This window comes from Aspergillus nidulans, chromosome IV (genome assembly GCF_000011425.1).
Source record: "Aspergillus nidulans FGSC A4 chromosome IV".
Classification (NCBI taxonomy): domain Eukaryota; kingdom Fungi; phylum Ascomycota; class Eurotiomycetes; order Eurotiales; family Aspergillaceae; genus Aspergillus; species Aspergillus nidulans.
This window is the reverse complement of record NC_066260.1, coordinates 1,289,394-1,302,927: the sequence shown is the minus strand read 5'-3', so window position 1 is coordinate 1,302,927 and position 13,534 is coordinate 1,289,394. Positions and strand designations below refer to the sequence as shown.

The 13,534-nt window shown below is 50.0% G+C and overlaps 5 protein-coding genes across 5 annotated transcripts, besides 1 other annotated feature; 3 read left to right on the top strand and 2 right to left on the bottom strand.

The window, feature by feature from the left end:
* Positions 1-13,534: part of a sequence feature (contig 1.117 1..274575(-1)) that runs on past both edges of the window.
* ANIA_07017 (YggS family pyridoxal phosphate enzyme) lies at positions 13-1,193 on the bottom strand. The gene has a single exon (XM_050611962.1). It carries the CDS (start codon positions 958-960, stop codon positions 142-144), a length of 819 nt encoding a protein of 272 aa, XP_050467929.1. The 5' UTR covers positions 961-1,193; the 3' UTR covers positions 13-141.
* Positions 2,088-3,228, top strand: ANIA_07018 (uncharacterized protein). The gene has a single exon (XM_050611960.1). The coding sequence runs from the start codon at positions 2,640-2,642 to the stop codon at positions 2,985-2,987; it is 348 nt and encodes a 115-aa protein (XP_050467928.1). The 5' UTR covers positions 2,088-2,639; the 3' UTR covers positions 2,988-3,228.
* ANIA_07019 (histone deacetylase hosB) lies at positions 3,704-7,081 on the top strand (the record flags this gene model as incomplete). The annotated part of the gene is made up of 1 exon (XM_659531.1): positions 3,704-7,081. The coding sequence occupies one exon, from the start codon at positions 3,704-3,706 to the stop codon at positions 7,079-7,081; it is 3,378 nt and encodes a 1,125-aa protein (XP_664623.1).
* Positions 7,955-8,611, bottom strand: ANIA_11540 (uncharacterized protein; the record flags this gene model as incomplete). Its single annotated transcript, XM_050611959.1, has 4 exons — positions 7,955-7,968; positions 8,068-8,090; positions 8,376-8,401; positions 8,468-8,611. 4 exons carry the CDS (start codon positions 8,609-8,611, stop codon positions 7,955-7,957), a joined length of 207 nt encoding a protein of 68 aa, XP_050467927.1.
* Positions 12,615-13,196, top strand: ANIA_07020 (uncharacterized protein; the record flags this gene model as incomplete). Its single annotated transcript, XM_659532.1, has 2 exons — positions 12,615-12,626; positions 12,768-13,196. The coding sequence occupies 2 exons, from the start codon at positions 12,615-12,617 to the stop codon at positions 13,194-13,196; spliced, it is 441 nt and encodes a 146-aa protein (XP_664624.1).

The window sequence follows — 13,534 nt, the reverse complement described above, 5'->3', positions numbered from 1 at the left end:
ACGCTTCTTCGACCTAACCGCCCCGTACAGGTGGTTTGGTATGTATTTATCGATATTATTTAGAGTACATAATGTTTGAGCATGCCACAGGATGCAAGCCTGACTTGTAAGACACCCTGATTGAAGATATACTCTCTTCAGTCAGAGAATCCTAGCCCGATCCTTGGGCGGCCTATCCCCGAAAATCGTCGTTCCAACTCGCACCTCGTCACTTCCTAGCGCAATGGCGCCCTCGAAGTCCTCACTCATCCCCATACTCAACTCCAACCGCGCATCTCCTTCCAAACCCAAAGCCTCATTTACCCGTTCCCTCGCCTGCTTCAAGCAGATAAAATCCTCGTTCTCCGTCTCTGCCGTCGTCGCTTTCGATCTCGCAATCGCCCCAATCGTCATCAACCCTTGCAGTCTCAACCGCGGGCATTTGTCCATGATAAACCGGCAAAGCCGCACTACTTCCTCCCCAGGATCGACACCACTCTTATTCTCCTCCCCAGACGTATTTACCTGCACAAAAACCCGTAACTTCTCCTCCCCTCCCATCTCCGCCTTCCTCTCTCCCCATCCCTTATCCAACAGCGTCGCCTTTTTCTCACTATCTACGCTCTCGACAGCCCATAGCGCGCGGGTATCCCTTGCCAAAGAAACACATTTGTTGCTCTGTAGGCCGCCAATGAAATGCCATTTGATGGTGGGGGGTAGCAGCCGCGCCTTCTCTTGGAGTTCTTGGAGGTAGTTTTCGCCAAAGTGGGAGTGTGCGGTGGGAGGATTGTGCAGCGCAAGAATGTCGGACGCGGGCTTGAGCTTTGAGACGGCCACGAGGCGCGGTTCTTTGGGGAGAGGAAGTTTCGAGGAGGCGGATTGGATGCGCGATGTCACGGAGGCGAGGTTTGCGAGGAGCGTCGTTGTGCGGGATGGGGAGGCGGGCATGATGACGGGTTGACCTTCGGACTGGGAAGTCATGCCTTCTTATTGTATTATGTTCCGTTTACACCAAAATGGACGTACAGTGGCTGTGTTTGGGAATACGATTGGGATTGGAGGGGTGCGGAGCGGACTTGGAGAAATTATCGTCGGCGGTGGGAAGGCCAAGATTGGCGATACTGAGAAGAGACTCGATACGGCTTAGATGATCGCATATTTGGTAGCAGCACTTTCCTGTACAGTCTACTGACAAAACAATACTCTAATCATTATCATGGGCAATAACAGACAAATATCCTATTAAGCTTCGAGAACAGTGATGGAAAACCCTCTGGGATGACATGTCACGTGATCAAGAAGATCTGCACAGCTGACTAACCACAGCCGGCTAGCGCATTAGATCCCGATCCGGAGGGGACGAGGCCCGCATCGATCACCAACGTCGACATCATCATCGGTGCTCATTCCCCGTCGATCGTGCGACGAACCAGTTCCTGTGGGTTGGTGACATGATCGGATCGACCCATGATGTCTTCATTGGATAACCCACTGACCACTTGTCTGTGGGTAAAAGGGTACGCAAGCTGCTTATCTGTCGTGGGCCAGGGACGAGCATCCTACTCCGCAGTAAAAGTTAAACTATTGGAGAATGGAGCTGCAAAGAGCGGTCTCTGGACTCTTTATCGGCTTCTTTGTCAGACCGAATAAAAGAAGCCCACTGCAGAAATTCTCTTCGCAATCAGGCGCTGACTAGATACTCCGTTGCCGAGCCGCTTGTCCTTTTTCCCACAAAGCGCCGAGTACAAGTCGAGGCGCCAACTGAAACCTTTCACCTAAATAAAGACCAGCAAGACCAGCAAGGCCGGTCATTGTCAGCGCCTAGAGAAACAAAAGCACTTTGCAATCTGGGCAGCGTCAAAAACGGATTGGCCGTCCTTTAGAGACGACCGAGGGGCACAGTCGATCCTGGCCAGATCGCAATGGATGAGTGGGATTGACCGGTTCCTCGTGGTAGTAGGTGGATGTTCTTTGACGCTGGGCTCTTAGACGAGCACTCCACAGGAGCGCTTCAATGTGCTGACGTCAAATATTGAATACTCGCTGCTATATAATCTCTTCTCCTCTCTTAGACCGTTATTAACTCTACAGAGCGAGTCCTTTTGTGGTTCTGCCTCTTGCCCTACTTTGACCTCTATATACTTACCTCCATCCCCCCCAGTTATCGACCTCCATTTTTCAATTGATAATCCATCCTGCACTTGGTATAAGTCTATCCATACACGTATATTCTCAAGGGTCCTCGCAAAGGGTCTCTCCGCTTACCCATCATTTTGATTTTATCCTCGCGCTCTCAGTGGTATCGGGAACTCAGCACAAGAACCCTGAGGATCGGCATCCCGATCTATACGAACGACTAGTGAGTCGACTTGAGAATCAAGAACACCACAAGTCTCTGTTTTGAAACCAATTCTGCGCTCCTCGACCTGCTGCACATATCCATTTATCGTCTACTGAGGGGCACTACTATCCGCGTTGTCCCCGGAAGCCAGCGGAGTTTGCGCACACTTAGCCGATCGCCAAACCCACGACGTCAGCGGCGCCCAAACGAGCAAAAGAAATCCTGCGGGACAACACAACGCTCGAGAAAAAAGCAAAAAAAGAGAAAAGAAATTATATCCACTATATATATTCTATATCCTGAAGAAGGGCAGAAGAAAATGTGCCGCCAATACCTTACCTTGTACAACTGGTGCCAATGCGAAGAAGATGCAGGCTATCAAGCGTGTGGCGCTGGCCCAGAGGTTTGTCCCGGTACCGGCTTCGAGACCGTCACTATGCACTGCTTCTGCAACAAGCACGCCACCAAGAAGTTTACCACTGAGAAGAAACATGCAAAGCACCAGAGAAAGCAGAGCCGAGCTTCGCTCTCTTCAGTCAATACATCTGGCTCTGGCTCTTCGCGCAATTCGAGGTACTCGAACGAGAGTCTAGTTCAGGAGAAGGATACCCAACAAGGGTCCGTGACGCGGAGAAGGTGGTACCGGAGGTGGTCGGGAATTTTCTAATCTGATCAGATCATTCTTTTCATTTTTTTTTTCCCTTTTTTTTTTTTTCATTCTTTTCAATTTTTCATTCAATCCTTTTTTTTCTTTCCTATGTGGACGGCATTCTGATATCAGGGTTGTTGGTGTTTGGTGCCGCAAAGAGCGTTTGGGTTTGAAAGGCGTTCTTGGGTGGAATATTTGTCATGACTATCACGATCAATCTGACTAGACACAGTAGAAAGGACTTTTGATTATGCATACCCACTTTATTCTAAACATTATGTATTCTGTAGAGCTTTGGTGGAGCTCGCAAGCTAAATAAAGGGTCAATGCAGGGGAACTATACAAAATAGCCCGTACAGCTCCGCCCAGGAGCTGTCAAGAGTCAACGTACCAAGCACTCCGTACAAAAGTAAAAACTCGTCGAAGTATACAAAACTCGCATAGCTAATGGCGTAGATTTAAACATTCAGTATTAGAAGAGGTCGGAAACACCGCCGTTGAGAAGAATGGGATCGACTGCCCCTTGGCCGGGTCCTGGCCGAATCAGGACTGTCTTGTAGTTGAGTGGCCTGTGAATTCCATCTCCTGTTTCCCCCCCTTCAGCTCAGCTCCCCCTCTTTGCTCTTGACAGGCTTCTACAACAATCTTCTCATTGTCCGAACTAACTGTTTACTTTCATTATTCGCGCTGAATGATTCTCTTCTTCTCATTCAAATGGGACTGACCCTTTTGTCATGGATTCCTCCAAGACGTCTGCAGCTCCCAATGAAACCCTCTCAAGAACGCCCCCTCGCCCTCCCCCTCCCATCGATCCCTTCGTCGTCTCTGACCGTCTGAGTGATCCGTCCCTTACAGCGACTCCTTTACCAGCCTCTCCGTCTGCGGTTTCCTCTTCGTCGCTCCTATCGCCGTCCGATCTTCCCGCACGTTCGGGCGTCAACCCGGTGCCGCATCCAGCACCAAGGCGCGTTCCCAGTGCAAGCTCGCTAAGAGATGAACGGCGTCAATCAACACCTAATCTGAAGAAGCGCTCTTCTACTGCCTCTCTCCGTTCTAGCCAACTCGGAGGTTCTACCTCTCCCCGACCCAGCATGTCGCGTCGCTCGTCCTCTGCTCTTGCGACGTCACCTACGGCCGCCTCTGCGAACGCTGGCGGTCCGGCCGCGCCCAGTAAGGCTTCGCTCGCTGTAGAGCAGCCTGTGTTAACGGCTGCTTCCATCGCCGCTGAGCACTTCAAAAAGGAGTTCAACCACCATCAGTCTGCCGATCTACAATCCGAGACTTTGGTGATCATTCATGATGCGTGTTATGGCCATCGCTTTTCGCGTCCCCGCACTACTCGCGCCGCGTTGAGCTCGATTGTTGAGCGGCCGGAGCGCGTTCAGGCCTGTGTTGTAGGCATCTCCGCTGCGTATGTTCGGCTTGCCCGCAGACATGCTGGTGGGCTGTTTGCTCCCCACCCAGATTTGGATCTGCGCGAGCTCCCTGTTCCGCCGTTCCAGATCCGCAAGACAGATCGGGCTTTGGCGATAAACTCCCCAGCGGTCACCCATGTGCACGGAACGAAATGGATGGAAGACCTCAAATTAATGTGCGACGCTGCTGAATCGCGCCTCGCGCTTAATGGCAAGGAATTAGTACGGCCTCGTAGTGCTGGGAAAGATAACTCTAGCGGGAACCCTGGGCCGGTATTTCATGAAGGAGATCTATATTTATGCTCCGAATCGTTGGACGCATTCGAAGGAGCGTTGGGTGGAGTGTGCGAAGGCATAGACGCTGTGTTTAGCCCCGGACCGACGAAACGCGCATTCGTTTGTATTCGGCCTCCGGGGCATCATTGTTCTTCTGGCAACCCATCCGGATTTTGCTGGATCAACAATGTTCATGTAGGAATCTCCTACGCTGCGATGACCCATGATCTCACCCACGCTGCGATCCTGGACTTTGATCTCCATCACGGTGATGGCTCGCAGGATATCGCTTGGGAACAGAACAAGAAGGCGTTAGCTGCTCCGAAGAATGCTGCCGCCCACAAAAAAGCTATGGTTGGGTATTTTAGCTTGCACGATATCAATTCGTACCCGTGTGAGATGGGCGAAGCGGAGAAGATCCGCAACGCGAGTGTATGCATTGAGAAAGCACATGGGCAATCTATCTGGAACGTACATCTGGAACCGTGGAAGACAGAGCAGGACTTTTGGGAGCTCTATTCTGCGAAATACTCAATCCTGATAGAGAAGGCTCGTGACTTTCTGAAGATGCACACTGACCGTCTGGCAAGTGTTCCCAATGGCCCTCCACCCAAGGCGGCAATATTCATTTCGGCCGGCTTCGATGCTAGCGAATGGGAAGGCATGGGCATGCAAAGGCACAAGGTCAATGTTCCTACCGAATTTTACGCCAGATTCACAGCCGATGTTGTGCGGATGGCAGAGGAGGAAGGTCTTGGTGTTGATGGGCGAATCGTAAGCGTCCTTGAAGGAGGGTACAGTAATAGGGCTCTTACGACTGGTGTTTTGAGTCACTTGTCAGGGCTAGGGGATACCAAGGGTGTGCAATTGCTCGATGATCGTCACATCGACCGTTTGGCGACTGAGATGACAGAACGCCTCGGCTTGTCCGACACCCCTCCTGAAAGGCCAGCTTTTCAGGCCGCTTATGATCAGGAATGGTGGTCTCTGCCTCTGTTGGAGGAGCTGGAGGCCTTAGTATACCCGCCTCCTCCCAGCAAGCCTAAAGAGAAATCAGCCCCGACCTACTTCGCCCCAACCCAATCGTTTGCTGCAAAGGTTGTCTTACCGGCAAGGGATCGGCGCTCCACCGGCTCCCATAGCTCAGAGCAGGAGTCACCACCTCTACCACCAGTCAATTGGGCCGTGGCCGCACACGAGCTGTCCAAGGTTCTAATACCAAGCGACCGGCGAACCGGCAGCTGCCGGCCTGAAGAACTCAATGCTGAGGCTTCACGCTTGAGACGTGAACGCCACGCAACAGCAACCGGCATCAGCGATGCAGTGAAGACGCCGACGGGACCAGCTGCAGGAGAGGAGAAGATGAAACTCCGTATAAGGAAACCCAAGACTTCCTCTCCCATTGTTTCAGAGCCTGCGACTCCCGCCCGTCGGACTAACAAGGACAATCGCAGAACAACATTAGATCCTCCAAGCGTTGCCCGCGACTCATCCAAGTCCCCTGGGCCGCGCATTTCACGAAGAAAGAGTGCAGCTCCGACAACTTCCAAAACATCTTCGGCTACTGAGGAAGACCAACCCCCTCCGCGGCCATTGTCGCAGGGCTCAGTGACGATACGCAAAACTAGTGTGTCGCGATCTGCAGCTCCCAGGCGCTCTGCGAGTCCCAAGGGAGCGCCACCTTTACCCCGTATGCCGACCAAGTTCCTACCTGCAACTACTCAAGATGAGCAGTCGAGGGCATCGCAGCATACGTCTGGCGCCAGCGAGAGGGCGAGTGACGACATGGATAGTCTCACGTCCGGCGTACGAAAGCTGAGCATAAAGCTGAAAGTGCCTTCTCCGGAAGAGAATGCAGCCCGGGAGAGGAAGGCAGCAGAGGAGCGCAAGCGTAAGATCCTTAAAGGGTCATCTAAGGCTCCTCGGTCTCCCAAGAAAGCGCCAGCGGCTAAGCAACCTCTAACCGATACTTCCAAAAAGATATCCCAGCCTTCTCCGAACAACTCCCACATGGACTCGCCGCTTCCAGATGTCCCTAGACAAATGTCCACTGACACTGAGGCGTCGTCTGCTGAAAATCAAATAAGCCAACCTTTGGCGACAACGGATGCTTCTTCGCCCACGCCTACCATCGAGGCTAAAGAATCGCTTCCAATTGAAGACCACCATCGAGGCAAAGAGCAAGCCATTGGCGGACTTAGTCATTCGTCATCTCAGGGTACATACGCTGTGATTTCACCACCTCTCACCCCTGGCCATGCTGGCGATCCTGCAGGTCCCATGTCCACTCTATTTTCGCCTCCTGCGTCAGCGTCGGTAACCAGAGATGGCCTTCCTGGATTCACATCCAATGGACGAATACCGTTTGCTCCGACTGATGACTCACAAAGATCAACCATGACTATTACCCGGTCAGAATAGGTTCACATGCAATCTATTTATTGGAGTTGGGATCTGGAGTTGGTGCTCTTTTTAAATCAGTCGTTTTCCTTCTTTTTCTGTACCTGGGATTTACATTCATATACCCCCTTTGTTGGTGTTAGCTTCTGGAATATGTCTTATATTAATAATAAGGGGTCAACCTCGATGGAATCATAAGTCCTTCTCTTGCTGTATCATTTTTAGGCTTCATAAAATCTGTCGTATCCTGGTCATCGGCGCCGCTTCAACCTTACTCCTTCATCCTCTTCTATCCACGGCCTAACTTCTTGTATCATTGACAATCCCATCATTTTCCCCATCCGTATCTTTGCGCACAGTACTCTCCGCGCACGGGTCGGTGTGACCCTTAGACCAGCTATACCAATTATCTATTGCGCCCATTGGCAATCCGCGGGTACGCAGTACTTGGACGTGCATATCTATATAACAGCAGCAGTGACCATTAGGATCAAGAGGAGAAGTAGATGATGGGTGTAAGCAGATGGAAGTATAAGATAGGGCTGATATACCCGTGGCCGTTTTCACTAAACAGACAGAAGGTCTAGTTGCAGTCCCTCTCACCCTGAAAGGAGGGCCCTGGCTCTAGAAGGGCAGAGTCACTCTCCTTGTATCGGCCCCCTTCAAATGCTCGTTCGCTAACTCCAGTTTACAGTAGGTTGCAAATGGCGCCAATGGGTTGTATTCTTCAGTTCAAAAACCCTAACCAAAATACGCTAAACTACTTTGGGACCATCTTTATTCCATTACAAGCTTTTGTATGAAATGCGGTAACGCAGCGACTGGCCCAATGGGTGTTACTTCCTTATATCCTTCTTTATAAAGCCTCTCGCTGCGTAAGTAATCTGTCCCAATTCACCAAGATCCTCCTGGAGGATTTCGTCATTATCGTCATAGTACAGATTGCTCACAATCTCGCGCCCCCCCCAAACTGGTGTTCATGACATGACGCCGAGTAATGAACTTACCATTTATCAGGTTGTTAATGCTGCTGGGTACCATACGGCACTAAAACTAAGTCTAAAACGACTAGAGCTTATTGGGAGGCCGAATGCGCCCCGCTGCTTGACAAATAGAGATCACCAAGACGATTGTAATCACCCCATAGAAAGGCCAGGCTTGTATCTTGATGGATCAGCTACCCTTCTCTATTATGAAATTGGAGTGGACGTTCCATCATGTGGCATGAATTGTGCTCTAAACTGTGAAGGGTCGAAAGGTGGAAGAATACAAAGCTATAGAACGCTATGCAGATTAACAAGATGTATATGCTTACTAGATTCTGGATTTCTCGCTGTATCGCTGTATAATTGTTGATAAACTTAGCCAGATAGGCTCTAGACAAGCAGGCTGGGCTTCTCTACGTACAGCACTTTCCCAAGCGGATATTCCAGCATGATTAGCGATATAAATCCTCCAGCCTATACGCAGGGCGAGGTTTTTGTCCTGAGTTTTCCAGGGATCTACTAATGCCTCTGTATTGAAGGTTCTATTCAGGAGCTGCTTCGGCATTGTGGAAAGTGGCCGAAGCCAAAATCTATGCCAGTAATGGATACTGCAATTCTTCCACCATTTGGAGCATAGAGTAAATGCGCTTGCAGGCATGGGTTAGCCGGTACCTTACCTACTACTCAGGGGGCTTAAGCATTCATACGGGATGATTACTCAATGCAGCATAGGCCAGATTATTGCAGCCAAAACAGTCTATGGCTCACCTACTCCAGGGTTGGTAAGGAGTGTAGCTGGAAGAGGTGGAATTAATAGACACTCGTTTCTAGCCAGCCCCTAAGTCGAAGTTTCGTTATTTGTCCCGGATTTGTCGAACTATCTGCTCTCACATTCCCTCCTTCCATATCACGGAGGATATCCTCTATATAACCTCCGGTGCCGCTGAGCTTGATGATGAACGCAATCGCACGGTGACGGCAAGAAGTCGTCGTTGAGACGGTGGGTCGTTTGTACGGTTCGGACTCAAAGTCAATGTTCGAACAACCGGTAGCAATGGATCGCTTAGGAAAGATTCTTGTTCGGTAGACTTGATCTCGTATTCGAAGGGTTGCCTGTGTGCTCAAAATATATTTTGAAAGCGCCAAAAAGTTGATGGTACTCGTGGGATAAGGTCAAAGCATTAATGGGACTATCGATATTTGAATGCTCGAAAAAATGGATGCTTTACCCCAAACATCTTCAAGGGATTGTTGATGTCGGTTACGCTCTACCGTCATTTTGAAGACCCTAATTCAATCCTCTGGGTGGAGCCGGCTTGGTGTTGATAGATTGTCATTCCGCCTTTCATGAGTTCATCGAGCCAGTAGCAGGCAGATAATCCTCATCAGTAACGGTTCCACGGATTAATTAGCAGTGTAAAGGTGATCTGTTTGGACTTTGAGTTCCAGGGCTTATAATTAGCACGATATTCAAAGGTTCAGACAACAGCTTTAGGACAAAAACGTGAATGCATATGCTTCCAACCTGATCACTAAATACTGACCGTGCTTCGATTCTGAGTTCTAGCGCCGAACTAAAGTAGGCTAAGGCGAAGATCAATGAACTTCAACTATACTCAAAGTACTCTGGAAAGCCAATCCAGAGCATTGCAGATATCTAGGTCAAGAAAGTAAGCATACGATGATTCAGATATGGGCTATAAAGACAGCCCTGAAAGGATGGTATATTACTTGAGCATAGTCAAAAGAATACAGCCATTTCCACACACTTACCTTGGGTATGGTTGATTGATGGGTTGTAGTCCGGAGCAACAGTCTGCCGTACGGAGTAAATAAGCGGAAAATGCGGGCAGAATAAGCAGACCTCACCCGAGTACTTTGTGGAGGCTCAATAGGAGTTGGTGCAGCAGGAGAGGGCACTCTTCAGTAGCCACGGGCACTACTGGGTATTGAGGGTGCAGAAGATAACTAAATCGAAGTCAACTTCGCGGACGCACGCCGGCAACCACGACTGCGTTAACTGTCTTCCCGTTCGATTACTATATCTTTTCTAGGGAAACTACCGTCTTCTACTATCGGCCACTTATTCGACGGCATACAGAATGTCTCAACAAGAGGAGATACAGGAGCTGCGCCGGCGCCTGGAGGGAATACAGCGACAGCGAGCAGAAGAACAACGACTGTCAGCTGAAGTTCGGCAACTACGATTGCAAGCCGAGGAACCTGACGGTCCAGCCGATCCAGCTTCAAAACACCACACTTCCTGAATTTCTTGACGCCTGCCATTTGCACTTATTTCTTGATCTGACCATCCAGAGAGACAGGCTCGTCTGCCAAGGGCGATCCTGCGAACGCCCACCGCACACTCCGCCCTAAGATTTGAGAGTGGACCAGCTTTCCCGATGAACAGATGTCGATATGGGCCGACCTAACGAGCACTGATTTCGTGTCCGAACGCCATTTCAATCCCTTGGTAGTATTGAAGGAATATGGAAAAGAGGTGCGGGCCAAGATGCTAAGCTCCAGGCTAGACCTAGGTTACTTCCAACAACAGGCCATAGAATCCCGTATCTCTTCCATTATCCGGCAGCTATATTCAAATCCTCATCTTCAACGCACATTTAGACTGAATGGAGATGTCTCTTCCGAACACCACACCAATACCCTGACGGACGATTCGAACATATAGGGGGGTACGAGCTCTCGAAGCCTAAGCCAGATGCATCTGCGACGCTCCAGCCGTTTGGCCGCGGAATCGGCCAACGTCAACTCTTCAGCCCAACTACCGAAGAGAAGGAAGAAGGAAAGTCAGCCTGGCCCAGGCCTCGAGCAGATCAGTTCTGTGTCTATAACAAGGGCCAGGAAGGGAAGGTTCCGGCATATATCATCAAGTTAAAGGCACTCCATAAGATCTCTCTTTCTCATATCAGGGCTGGACTTCGAGACATGGATCTCGACGAGGTGGTTCGCTTGCAGAAAGACGGATCGCCAGAAGTTATTTGCTGTCGTGTTGTGGCAGCAATGATAGCCCAAACTTTTTCGTACATGATTCAGGCAGGTCTAGAATACCGCTATATTTGTACTGATGAAGCATTATTTTTCTCTGTATATTTCATGACGACCCTTCACCGTTTACTACCTGTCAGTACCGGAAGAAGACGTTGGTCCCACAACGGGATGGACTGGCAACCCTAGCGATGAAAACCGACTGCACCTGATCTCTGGGGGTCAGGTACTTGCTTTCACTCTCCGTGCCTTACAAGTACCAACCAGAGACATCGCTTGGACAGTCCTAGCAGCCCGGAATCTGGGTATTTGGAAGTATGGTGTATGACGGTCTTTACGACAAGATATTAGAGAAGGATATTTCCTCTCCTGATTTCAAACCACCGACGCAGAGTCAAAAACCAATATCACCATGTGTCTCCAGTTAAGACAAAGTCAAACTCTGCTCGTGGTGCGTACTATCCCCTTTGCAGGATACCAGTGCTCTAAGTCCTGATATCGATGCTGGCAATGATCTTGATGCTAATATCTCAAGCCGGCCACCCTGACAGCGACGGCTTGCTAATCCGCCAGATCCCCATTTCATGTCAAAAGAACCCCTAAGCTCAGGCTCGAAAGGTAAGTCCCGGGAATATTGCTTCCAACAGTGTCTTCTGGGCTTGGCTAAGGGAGGGCAGTTGGATCGGCGGTGTCCAAATGCTTCGGCTCATGGGGTGGACCGACATCTGTTGACCCCAGTAGAAGTTATTCGCCGGCTGGACCAGCAATTCTTCAGCGACAATCAGCAGATTGATACACGGCTAGGGTGCGAGTCGCTGCATGTGCACGGGAGTCGCGGGGCACTTTTAAGAACTACACTGCGGTCCCATGGATATACCTTTGTAGGGAAAGGCACGCCAGTCGAGTTTGTTGCAAGCTTGAAACATGAGGAGCTTATTTATTTGCATCTTACTCCAATCCAAGAAGTATATGTTCCAGTACTACTTGGTAGCCTACGACTTCGCCGTTCATTCTCTTATGATGGTATTGCCGAGATTGTGCAGCTCATTTTTATCAGTTATGCCGGCAGAACCCTTGCAAAGCAGCGCGATTCCTATCACTGTCAGCAAGTTCAGAAGGCCGTGAAATCCTTGTAGGCAATTCACGAACTCAATGTGTTTCAAGGTGACCCGATACCGGCAATAAGGTCGAGCAATCGTCGGGTAATGTTTATTGATTTCGAACGGGCAGAGCTGCAACCTCGACGATTACCACTTGGAGATATTTCGGAAATCCAGAAATACAAACAACCGAAGAGCCCGAAAAGTCACAATCACCATGACTGTTTTGAGCGTGAGAAGCAACGCATGAGAAATGGACTACGGTATGAAACCCGTTGATATTATCTATCAAGGCGACGATCACTTCCAATGGACAGTGCCCAGAACCGTGAAATGGGAACCAGGAGACAAGCACAGCCTGCGGCTTTGTGATTTACCGCTGCGGCTACAGGAGTAGTGTAGAATGGGAAGAGCCCCTGCGCTGTTCCCTTAAAGAGCCCACGGCCATGGTATACTATAGAAATGTTTGTGAATGTAATCCATACCTGCCTCGTCACTGTGCCATAGGCTCTACTCATTTTTCTATATCAACTCATCCCGTCGTAGTAATCGTTATGGGTATCAGGTCATACTATATACTGGGCGTGAAGGTATTTTGCTTTCACAAAGTAATAGAGTAAGCCAGCCCCGAATCCCACGGCTAGGGCGAAAAGGGAAATGAGACCAGACAGCCAGATTATGATCATTCCAATTGTCCAGCTGCAAGATGTACTCTGTGCAATGCTAAGTCTGTCCATGAGGCTCGGGATCGTTGTATGTGTTGACATGGGTAACATTAGTGCCAATGGTGATACTGTGCAGCTTATCCAGAAGAGAATCAATGCGTTTCGTCTGCATGATGAACTCGCTTTTGGCTCTCTGGTGCATTTGCAGAAGAAGTTCAAGCAAGCCGGCACTGTTCGCAGTAATCAGATCTTGCTCGGTCTCGGAGTCAGTCAATTGGCGCGAACTGATGTACTGCATTGCGCGGACGCAGATTCCCAACCCCAAAGCAAATATCTCAGCAGCGATGGTAAAACACTCGGCAGCGTCGGTCTTGAGTGAAGCGTTGTCTCTCGTGAAAGAAGAAATCGTGTTCAAGAGGGACGCAGCCTCGGTAATGAGTCGCAGAGGACATCCCCGGTTAGAGTCCAGTTGTCAAAAAGTCCGTGTGGGAAGAGCATTTGGATCATAACGGTGAGGTAGGTCACTTCAACGATCGCCTGGGGAACTGCTGGACCTTGCCTCTTGCATCGTTCCCAATGCCTCCCGCAGGCAGAGGCGGATTCTACTGCATAACGATTCTTTGTCGAACCCATTGCCAGCCAGCTGACGCAGCTGAGGTAAATGGCGCGCTTGGAATGGGGTTTTCTCATGAGATCTTGTGGTCTCTGGGTAGGGGT